Source organism: Plutella xylostella, chromosome Z, assembly GCF_932276165.1.
Source record: "Plutella xylostella chromosome Z, ilPluXylo3.1, whole genome shotgun sequence".
In the NCBI taxonomy this organism is placed as follows: domain Eukaryota; kingdom Metazoa; phylum Arthropoda; class Insecta; order Lepidoptera; family Plutellidae; genus Plutella; species Plutella xylostella.
Genome location: NC_064012.1, coordinates 1,807,890 through 1,820,072, shown reverse-complemented (window position 1 = coordinate 1,820,072; position 12,183 = coordinate 1,807,890). Strand labels below are relative to the sequence as shown.

The window sequence follows — 12,183 nt, the reverse complement described above, 5'->3', positions numbered from 1 at the left end:
ATATGTAAGATAGATGTAATCGTCATGATATTGTTTTAAAGATAAATTAACAATGAAAAGCAATACCCTACAGGCATGTACAGTGCTCCAAAATTGATAATGCGCATAGAAATCTTTGACAGATCGGTTGTTTTCGATTATGTGACACATGATATTGACTCCTATTTCTTTCGAACAAAGTGCAAAATGCAAGTGATTTTTTAAGGCTCTTACGATTTAATGATTCGGGTGTGAAGATCTGCATGTGCATTATTAATTTTGGACAAGTGTATGTTGTTATTTCATTTCAAAAACATTCCAGAGCACTCAGAGGTAGTTTACAATTGGATTGCGTCTTTGTTATTTAGCAACTAGTCGAAGAACAATTTTCAAAGGAAAACAAAGCGAAGCTGGGCACAAAATCAATTATGAGTACAATCAGCCAAGTAATAAACTTACGTTGGAAAAATATTCTTTGCGAAGCAAATACCGAGGTATACAATTGACTCATATCGTAGCTTGTAAGAAATATACACCAATAAATATAAGGTAAGGTAGTGTAAAGGAAACATATAAAAAAAACCGGCGGGAGAAGAGAAAGTAACGATTAAGCTACGTGTGTGTTTGATCCTCAATTTTCCTATCCGAGTTTTCTTGTTACCATAATCCTAACCTTAGTTAAATGATTTTACATACATGTAGCTTGCACTCCACCCCACCGCTAGACAGAAGCCTGCTCATAAAGTCCACCTGTTCTGTCATTTATTTAGGCAAGATAAGTGTTGATCATCCTCTAGGACATAATTATCATCATACCATCTTGACGTCCTTCTCGTTGTTCTATGGGGATTTCTGCCTGAACCTTCTGATAAGCTGTCATCCTGTGCTTCGTAGATTAAGACCATAGAACAACGCGGACTCTTGTATGATTAGGACACTTAGGAAATGTATTATGGCGAATTTATTTTGAAGAACGAACGGACGAACCTACTCATACTGAGGAGTACAGCCATTTTGGCGAAGTTTCATTGTTAGAAAGAGTCTGATCAGGACTTTCATACATTTATTTATTTATTTGAACACTTTATTGCATGTATACACATAGAAACAAACAAATAGGTACAGATCATTACAGTCTATGTACACAAAGGCAGACTTATCATCAGAGAGTCTTACAGAAATTTTCTATTAGTTCGCTGTCTCGGCTGTTGTCTAAGGAAGCTCCGGCATCCGGGACGTGGATACTCCCCGGAAATTCGCACGGATGTAACAAATCGGGGAAATTAAGTCTGGAGTATGTACTCAAGTAAGATTTGTTGTTCTGTAAAGTGCGACAACTCAATCGCTACTTGTCTATACTAACTTTCGTTTGTATTGTTTATTTCTCGAGTAAACTGATTCCATGAACAATATTGTTTTAATACCCGTGGGAGCGCCAGTCCCCAATGCAACTCACTTTTAAACGAGATTGAAAACACAAAATAAACAAGTATAATTTCTTTTGTGAAATAGTTCGTTAGAAAGGGGCTTTGCAAGAGAAGTAAATGTAAATAAGTAACTTCTACTGCAATCACGCTTATGCACGATTTTGCGGAATGTTTTTCGTTTTACAATACATCAAATAGATGAGGAGTAAGCAGCTAAAATTAATTTAATGAGCACATAAAACATCTAATTTGCAGTTTAAAATATGCTTCAATTTGAAAATTATGCAGCGCAAAATTTATAACTTTGTAACAAACAATAAACACAGATAGGGCCCAAGTTTGAAGAAATAATAGTAAGGACAATGTAACATTCATTAAAAGCTATTCGATTTAAATATCTACTAACCACTTTTTGTTTTTTTACTTATGGTTGTCCTATATACTACATTTTTAACTACTATGTACTATTATTATTATTACCTACTCACACTCCTACTTCTACCTAGAGACACCTATATGACGTAGAAGATATCCAAAAAACAGCTAAATGCAATCTTCGGCAAAACCTTTAAACTCGCCAAGTCAAAGATTAATGAATCAACACTCGGAGCATATTTTCCGCTCACGCTATTGGCTTGCGCCGACGCAGACCGGGTTACTCAGCCGAGGCGTCAGAACAAGAAACGGGTTTCTGCTGATGCGTCATGCTTTCTCAATAACGCTCTTCAAACCCACTTTATAGGACGCCATTTCTTCGTGCTGTCTCGCTTCCCCGTGCACCAGGTTTCAATTATAGCCATACTCTTCCCACCAGGCTAGCCAATGCATGGAAGTGTCCTCGAGGAACGCAATAGCTACTCGGGGGGAAGGATTCGTAATGTTGTCGTAACATTCACCGTCCAGTTCTTTGTTAGATCAAGTTAACTTGCAGAATTGTATATTGGATTATTTTGTTACGACGCGACTTTAGCGGTAGCATTGATTTACCTACAAGTCAATGCACAAAGAGTCAACCGGCAATTAGATGGGTCAATTAGGAGGATAGACGTGAGGTGTGCCCTGTTTGACCCTCATTTGGGTGGACGGAAATAGATTGCTTTTTTTTCAGAATATACCTCTATAGACAGAAATATAGGGTGATAGATTATACATTGGGAACACTACGGTGTGAATTTAACAGGTAGGTATCTCACGATAGAAGATCACGGCTACTTACAAATTACTAAAATTGTAGGTATTCATCTTTTTTTTGAGCCTACTGGCCTTTTGACTAGGTGTGCTAGGTGGTTAAATACTAATTTTATTCGCTTGTATAAAGATGAAAGTGAGTTTCGAAGGGCTGTGAACCCACAGACCCAAAGTGGCCTAGCATGGTAGGAAATGGCCAAAGCTTAGGAAGGGAGTTACGATCTTTAGGGAATATTCACAATGGTTTCTTTTCAGTGAACCAAAAAGCACTGATAGAAGAATAGAATAGGTGTCCATGAAAAATATTTCGCAATCGTTAGGGATGGTACAATGTACTAGTTTATTTATTTTAAATATTCATATTTACGCCCAGCTCAGCAGTATTGTTAACAAAGGTATAAAAAATAATAATAATAAATTCATAATATTTCATAAACTTTTGGTATTTACACAACCAACAAGCTTTACACGTCGAGTGATATATGTAAGTAAAAAGTACATACATAAGTACGTAAATACCTGTTGAAAGTTCCAATATTTATGTTTTTTTGCTATAATCTTTGAAGAACCAGTTTTCCTGTTCGGTTTCCCTAATTTTCCAATATTTCATTGAATCGTTAACATGTTATGATATGAGCAAAATTATGAATTCGCTGGTGCGTATTACGCGCAGAATGTTTCGATTCCCGGTATTTGAGCTTTGCAGTCTGTGTAATACGGGGAAATGGAATTTTAAAATACGCGTTTTTTTTTTAAATCATAATGTTTGTAATTTAAAGAGGAAACATTTGTTTGTATGTATATTTAAAAATTAATACGTGTTTTAATAACGAATTAACTTAAAACTATTGAACTGATTTCAAAAATCCATTTTAATGCTAGACTTTCCCTAAGTGATGTAATCTACTTTTTATCTCTAAATTACCCTGAAATACCTTTTTAAACGGGGTTTGAATCTCTCGAGGAATAGCTAGTCTTTTAATATTTTCTCTGACAGTGTTATTTCTTTTTTGCATCAGCTTACTCATTATGACATGAAGTGTATTGTTCAACAATATAGTTTCAAAAATAAACAAATAATGGTGTTAGTTACATTACTTAGAACATTATATTTCATTAAAGTTGACCTCACAAGTCTGTGGTTGACCTGTTTTCTGCACAAAAATCCCTAATTAATTGGAACTAATAACAGGTAGGTAATTACCTTTATTTACTGAACAAATGTTGTGACAACACATCTGTATTATTACAAATGTTTATTTATTTATAATACTAAATAATAATGCAAATAACTAAAAAAATCGCAATATTTATACATAATATATTAATATAAACTTTCGCATTGCTAAAGATTATAGAATATAGGTACTTACATACTATTTAAATGATCTGTGCCTGTATTAAGATCTAAAAAGAATGTGGTCCAAGTTATATTACAACTGATAGCTTTTAAAGCAACATTTTAAAGATTAAAATGGATGAATTAGAGAAACGTGCCAGTCTAAGAATGAGAAAATACAATTAAATTATTACCAGTACATGGTATACCTTTACCTCAATTATTCTATTGATTAAGTATTCTTTTCAAATACATACTTTTAACAATATTTTGAGTCTTTAAAGAAAACATTTATGGGTGGCTTAAAACTTGAACGCTTTAATATGAATTGGTTTCTTCTTGCTCTACGGATCAAGATTATCAAGTTAGGGTGGAATCATTTTAGTAGGGTCTTTGTAAATACAACTTACCCTTACTAAAAAACTAGTTTCTATGTAACAAGACTTAAAACAGGCTAGTAATTGTTAGGAACAGCACGGTGAGATGGTCACAGTTTAAGCATTCCCACAGTGATGTTTGCAAACATTGCTATTATTTTTATCATCATTATGTATTTTGGTCTTGAAGCTCTGTTCAGAATCTTTTACTGTACAAATGAATCTAGGATAGCACTTTAAATAACAGTCAATTGGCCTGCCTGTATAGTTAGTCAAGTGACACCAATATGGGGCAATCATGAGTAATTTTAAACACTTGTAGCAATTGCCGAGTCGCCGTCCCTCGAGCCACAAAGGACGAGGGCGTGAAACTCACTGAATTCGCAACTATTAAATAATGCTAAAGCGTCATTTTAACGCTAAGGGTGTCCTAAATATTACCTAATATTAATATGAGAAGAATCAACAGTAAAACTAAACTTAAAAAATATTTTAATTCTAATCCGAGATCGCGCACGCACAGTGTTAACTTTAAAACTCAGTAAAGTTTTTTTCGTAAACTAAAATTAACTTCTAAATGTGCAGATATCGAGGAAAATTATTAACTCTTCATCCGAGTAATGCACAGACCCGCTCGAGCGTTAACATCAAGAGAAATAAAGTTTATCAAGAATTATCGAAGTTGTATTTACAGAAAACATCATCAGCTGTCAATGACTTCGTATTTAGCAAGTACTGTATTTCTATTGGAGGCGAAGGTAAAGTTTATTAAAGTAAAATAATTACGTTCTTACTAACGGATCATCTTATCTACATTATTTAAAAATAAAACTTAGTCAAAGTTAGCAAAATATCGATTGGTCGGAATAATGTACAGTCAAGTGCCTAGTCTTACTGCAGTAGAAACTTACCCTCGGATAACTCCAACTCCAACTCGGCCAATTTATCTTTCACATCGTCAGGTAATTTTGATATATCAACACTTAAGTCAGCCATTGCGAAAATCCACAATTTTCACACAAAATAACTAAAAATAACGACAACACTGGAAGCCACCATCGTAGCACTTGGCCATCTTGAATTTTGAATAGTTCACGATCGCGATTTGTTAGAAACTAAAGTTACAATTAAACCACAATAGGGGGCGCATCGATCGCATTCAGAGTACCACATATTAAAATAAATTCTACCAATAAGTCTATTTTTAACATGCTATAAATAAAACAGCCAAGAGCAAATTATATTTTCCTTGAGAAATGTATTATTTTGTATAATGTTCTTTGCACTTTTTTGCGAGAATCTAATTATTTTTAGTAGGTAACAACCGTAACTAAGCAGGGCCTCTAGTACGGGTTTGGCAAATTACGTTAACCAAAAAAGTTTTGGTTTTCTTCTGTCATCTGCATATATTATCCGTCAAAAGTTTTATGATAGTTTCCATTAGAGGCGCCACTTTGTATGCGAGAAAACGTAAACTTTTATAGTTTTTGTCAATCTATCAAACCTGTACTAGACCAACTGCTTATGCTTCTCGATCTGAAAACTGTCACTGGCAGAATGGATAAGAGGGATAATTTCAAAATATAAGTTACAGTATTACAGTAGTTAGTGATTGCGTGTACTTATTAATAATTGAACGTGTTCGATTCGATTTAACTTTTCCATTAGTGTTCAGTCTCAGCTGTAGATTAATAATACCTTTGACGTTTGGTGAAGAGAACCTGGATCGAAAAATTCATAGTTACTAGCCCTACAACACGGTGCTGTGCTATGGATATGCATTATTCTCTACTCTAACTTTTTTCAGCTCTGAATAGACGTTTCTGAAAAACAGAGGTATAAAAACTTATACTACCAGCAAATACTGAACTAGGCTAGAGGTCTTATTTGAGCTTCTTTGCTACCAACGAATGATAATGAAAATAATTTTTTATTTCGATTTTTAACTACATTGCATTTTTTTACCTTTTGTGTATCTATAATAATAATGTGTCGTGTTTTGATGTACAAATTAATCATTTAGAAATAAAAAAATTATGCACAATATTAACTATACTTACCTCGTGGTCTTACGGTGAATGAAAACATCGTGAGAAAATCTGCACAGATAAGTGATCCATCACCCAGTAGACCAACGTGATGGGAAATGGCACAAGCTTAGAGATGCCGTTTAGACCTTAAGGGAAAAGTACAAATTCAATACAGAGAGCCAGGTGCAGGTACTGCTGGTATGCATATCACCACCACATAAAATAGATTACGTACATAGTAACTTCAGTTATTCCAGTCAGTGATCATCGCTTGTTGTAAGAGACGACCGAATGGCATAGTGATTAGTGACCCTGACTACTGAGCCGATGGTCCCGGGTTCGATTCCCGGCTGGGGCAGACATTTGTTTAAACACAGATATTTGTTCTCAGGTCTTGGATGTGCCCGTAAAATGGCAATAGGCCCGCCCCCTATTACATTGGGACTAAAATAACACTCTGGTGAAAAGTGGGTGCAGCAATGCACCTCTGCCTACCCCGCAGGGGAGTACATTAGTACAAGGCGTGAGTGCGTGTGTGTGTGTGTGTGTGTGTGTAGTAAGCGTAATAAATTCTGCAGTGAAGGTTGCTCAAGGCCTTATGCCGCGACAATGGACCAAGTGGAAAAGGCATCATCGTGACCCATCACGTCCCCACTGCTGGTGCACGGTCTCCTTCCGAGAGAGTTTTATGTGAAGTGTATTATAATTTCTCTTCGTAGAGATTTATGCCAAGTCCATCACGCTGGCCTAGTGCAGGTTGGTGGACCCCAACCCAACACAAGTAAGCTTGTGCTGAGAGAGTTGTCGGATAAGTAAATTGGCCGCCGTAGTCGAAATTCGGCTAAGAGGACATTATTATTATAAGTGGGCAACCCGACTGTCAGATGTTTTCAAACTGCCCGAAGGCCTCTGACTAGCTGCCGAAGCAGGAACCAACCAGGCTTAAAGTGCCGTCCGAAGCACGAAAGCTTCCAGAAAAGAACCACTTCGGTTACCCATCCAATGGCTGACCGTGCCATGTGTTGCTTAACCTCAGGACCAGACATTAAAATAAAAGGGTAGGTATTTCCCATGAAGTAAAATCTGCATTGGTAACTAATACCGCAAAGATACCAAGGCGTGCCATTTTTCGAAAACATCACGAAAACATGGAAGACAATAAGTTTATTAACCGACTTCTAAAGAAGGAGTAGGTTCTCAATTCGTCTGTATGTATGTTTTTTCAGTTTAAAGTTAGTAATCATAGGAATTTCTCCAGCGCAGTGGGGCATCTCCCTAAGCGATCTTTTTTTGTATCTCATGAAAATTTAATTATTATTCTGAATCCATGATGTTGCCAGAAATAAATATAAAAATACTATTTAGTAGCTTTTAGTGTTAAATCCTGGTAGTTTATTCAAGTAATTATTCTGAGTCCTGGCATTTGCTAAAATGTTGCCAGATAAGTATGTTTTCTACTTATTTAGTAGTTTACACATTTTTTTATTTATTTATTTATGTATGTTTTATACATATATATTTTTTTCCCGATTGCGTCCGATAATAAGGGTGAGGCCACATGAGCGTAATTTTATGAGTTGTGCGCGGCAGAAAAGGCGCACACATGGGGACGAGGGGGGTGGGGAAGTTACTCGCTTAATTTCAATGCGTTTTGCTCGTGGTCATAATTTTTGGTGAAGCATACACGTCTGTAAATAATAATAATCATCATCATCATCATCAGCCAATAAATTGTATGTTGGAGTGAATAAATAAGGAAGGGTTGGACTAATAAATCAATATATTGAAATAGAAACTACATCAAAAGTACACATTTACGAAGATATCACCTGATGAGATGATTCAGAGCACCCTTGTTGCCGTGTTCGCAATGGGACAGCTTCTCATCCGGCGAGAGTTCGAGCTCTGAGTTTTGTACCAGCTTATGGGCCGGAGTGTGGAGTAGTAGTTTGCACTAGCAGCTTCTTTGCGTTGACAAGTTGTTTTGTAGGCACACGTGCTGCTTACCAGTACATAATATTGAGAACTCCCATTATGACTGTAATCACAAATTTTCTGTGATTTCCATATTCCATTATGATGACGTGAGTGAAGATTAAATTTGAAGCCATAAGAGTAGATAATTTTGCTTTTTGATGATGTTACCGTGGGTGGCTATGTAGTCTGACTGTTGAGTCTGTTGACAGATGTTTTTGAGTCTTGCATGTTAAATGTTTGTGTTTTGTGATATTTACAGCCCACCTGCTATTTTAAGGAAGGACAGTTGTCAACCCTTCTATTTGTAATATTTTAATAGGTACTACTAAACTAATCTTAATGTTATAATATAATCGAGTACTCTATTTTCTCGCACCATTTAATTTAGATGGCTGAATCAGCCCAACACCATGCAACAAAGCATAGGTGGCTAATGGCGTATCTAATCATCGTCAAAGTCGGTACCCCATAGAATGGGGATCGTAACCATCATCAGTCAATGTCAGCATTGAGGATGGACCGGGACAGTGTCCTCCAGGTGCTCCTGTCTGCAGCAGTGTGTAGAGTTTCGTGCAGGCGGAGTTGCAGATAAGATTGGGTTTGGTCACACCATCTTGCAGGAGCACGACCCCTTGGTGAACAAGGAAAAAATATCACACTTGTCATGTTACACATGAATGCGTGTAAGGGATTATGCCATTGATACTTAAAACATTTTATTATTTGAGTTATACTTTTACTGTACCTATCTTGTTTGAAATTTTCTTTCTTTTTGTATTTTTGGACGTTTTTCTTTCTTTCTTTCTAAACATTCTGCCTACCTCAGCCGAAATCCAATCTTGGTCAACACTCACCTATATATGTGCTCCTCCACTAACTACATCAGAGACGAAATAGATATATTCTGCGGTTCCATTACCTCACTTAAAAGTAGTCTGAAGAGAATTTTGTAAAAATACTTAATAATAATGATTATATTCCCTAGTAATTAAGTTTAACCGTAATATTAATGTAATTTGGCTAGCATGTGCCACGTATAATTAAGTATTTAAGAAACACAAGCTGTGTGTGCAACTAGTACAGTATAATCTTAAGTTCTTTTAATTGTTTAAAGATACATTTATCGTAGATTATTTTCAGTTTTGAAGAATAAATATAATAAAAAAAATTACCTAAACAAATTCTACCCACGCCTCACTTCATATTTTCAATGATTTAACTACAGTAAAGTCATTTCATCTGACACGTAACTGTAAACTAACTTTATTGAAATGCACTTTTACTTAATTAATTATTTTACAGACAGAGTAGATAGGCACAAGTGCAAAAAAATTCTTTTGTTTCTCTAACAAATAAGATTAGACTTGGGTAGTTTTGTTTTTGTGGTAGAATTTATATTGTTATGTGCACGTCCTATTAAGGTATTTTTTAAATATTTTTTGAGCTGGCAACATTTAAAAAGCTATCCCGCAAGGTGGCGCTAGTTTAGCTTTTTCTCATCATTTTCGTCACTCGTTCACAAGTTTTTTACTTTTTATTACATTTGGTAGTTTAGTTAGTTGGTTGTAAAATTATTCTTGTAATGGCTGCCACGCTAAAACTGTAGCTTATTGGTTATGTCATGACTATATCGGTGTTTGGAAGTGTTATTGAAACAAATCAACAATATATTCGAACAATGTCCGCATGAAAGGAGTTTCGGTTGTATCTCCCTGGAACGTTTCTTCGTTCATGTTTCCTTTTTTGGCGATTAAGTTATGGACTCGGCATTTGTGTAATAAAAACATAATCTATGCTGTGTGAAAAGTGTGCTGCGGGACCGTTTTAAGTGCCGAGTGGTTTGCTTTGCGTTAAAATGACGGATACGCGTTCGTCGTCGGCACTGTTCAAGAGAGCGGAGCAGCTGAAGCGATGGGAGGAATCCGACACCAACAAGCAGTCGCCGCGGCCGAAGACGGCGTCGAGGATCCAGTTCTCGTCGGGCATCGTGTTCCTGGCGGCCTGCACGGCGGGCGACAAGGAGGAAGTGCAGAGGCTGCTGAAAATGGGGGCGGATATAAATACGGCGAACGTGGACGGCCTCACCGCGCTGCACCAGGTTCGTAGCCTCCGCTGGTCCCCACCGGGTCACTGCCTGGTGGACACACCCTGCCATCTTTACTTAATAGCCTCCTTAGTACGAGGAACTAATGCATATGCATGCTGTCTTCTATCACGGTTTTAGTCACTACTCGTCGAAATAGCCAAGTCTTACCTTCTCAAATGATGCATATTTTTGTCAAAATGACTATTTTGTGTGTAAAATGTGTAATTTTGGATGATGTCAGTTTTAAAGTGTTGGTTTATGTTACACACTAATGGCCCAGACTGACCTTGGTGGAGATATCAACAATCCTTGCTAATTTCATGTGATAAGATGTCAAATCTTATTTGAATGTGTATTTTTAGGCTATTCGGCTATGCTATATAGGATGTGGTTGTTCACATAATCTTTTGTTATTACCCTACTTTGTAAATAGTTTACACTTTTTTCTCAGAAGTCAGGTATAAACCTTGGAGATCTTTGTGCTCTGTTCTCAATAATATCCACATTTTGCTTCCAATACATTAATAATTCTCTGTATCCATTTTTCCTGGTTTCGGAAACTCCTAATGTGGCTCAAAAAGCTGTACATACCTTCACCTGCGCAATCCCCTCACCAAGTATGCAAATCATCATCATCATCACAACCCATCACGTCCCCACTGCTGGGGCACGGGTCTCCTGCCAATGAAGGAAGGGTTTAGGCCTAGTCCACCATGCTTACCTAGTGCAGGTTGGTGGACCCCAACACAAGTATGCAAAGAAACATACTAAACATTCCGTTATTGGTTTTATCACTTCATCGAGTTTCATTGTAGCATGCAATTAAGTTCTGCTCTACAACCATTCAACCAATCAGTTAAAAGTAGTCCGTACTTAAGTTCAGCTTAGCTGGATATCCTATAATCTTTCTTTCATCACTTAACAATGCCTTATTGTGTAATTTTAATTTATGATTATATCATTAAGTTTTTTGGCAACACATATTTTGGAGTGAGTGCATTTCAACTGTGTTGTATTTTAATTGATGTTCTGCATACATACAGCCACTCATAACTTACATTGTTACATAAGGGCAGAACTAACCACACCCTTGTGAAAATCTAAATATGATTTTGGAATTCCATCGCAGTTTTTGCATAGGCTATCTACTCTCTCTCCGGCTATCTCTATACTATTCCATACCACCAATGCATATTTGCAATCAAAACTTCATGTACATAAGTTTTGTATGAATCTGACACAATAATATGTTTGATGCACAAACTATGCTGCTGCTTTTTGGCAAGTTGTTGATGGCTAATGTGTTGGCTGTGATGACACCATGGTTGGGCGGCAAGATGAACTCAAAGTTTGTCATATTTCTGAAAATCTGGTTACCTCTCGCAATATTGATTCAATGAAAATGTATAATGTTTCTTATTTTGATTAACAACAACAAAATTGTCATGGCTTTTCTGGCCTAACCAGGCAGAAAAATCATGAGCTAGCTTTGAATGTCAACCTGGATGTCCTTTGAGAAGTAGAGGTTCATTAGAAGTGGTTGTTGCGAGCTGATATGTCATAGTCAAAATAGTTTTGAGTCAGCTGATGAAGCCCATTTTAAACAGCATATAATTATGTAAATGATGTCCATATTATGTATTTCACAATACCCGCTGAGCCCATGGAAAGTAATGAATTTCTTTCCAAGTATATTTATTTTCTCTGAATTCAATATGTGTTTTTTTTTCTTCATATTTTTCTCTAACAACAAACAATAACTGGACTGAAATACAGTTTT

General features: G+C 36.4%; 2 protein-coding genes across 10 annotated transcripts in view; one reads left to right on the top strand and one right to left on the bottom strand.

The window, feature by feature from the left end:
• LOC105382687 (disco-interacting protein 2) overlaps positions 1–5,433 on the bottom strand; it is a 99,994-nt gene extending 94,561 nt beyond the window's left edge. For all 3 annotated transcript variants that reach the window (XM_048632860.1, XM_048632861.1, XM_048632862.1), the window contains exon 1: positions 5,222–5,433. In XM_048632860.1, the coding sequence (XP_048488817.1) occupies positions 5,222–5,306 (85 nt within the window). In that variant the 5' untranslated portion in view covers positions 5,307–5,433. The remainder of the gene's footprint in view (positions 1–5,221) is intronic.
• Positions 5,434–9,784: 4,351 nt separating this feature from the next.
• The window catches only part of LOC105382686 (protein phosphatase 1 regulatory subunit 12B), a 62,238-nt gene continuing 59,839 nt past the window's right edge, over positions 9,785–12,183 (top strand). For 3 of the 7 annotated variants that reach the window (XM_048632982.1, XM_048632981.1, XM_048632977.1), the window contains exon 1: positions 9,786–10,415. In XM_048632982.1, coding sequence (XP_048488939.1) covers positions 10,173–10,415 — 243 coding nt within the window. In that variant the 5' untranslated portion in view covers positions 9,786–10,172. Of the gene's footprint in view, positions 10,416–12,183 lie in introns of all 7 variants that reach the window. The other 4 variants (XM_048632983.1, XM_048632980.1, XM_048632979.1 and 1 more) reach the window with 2 other exon arrangements.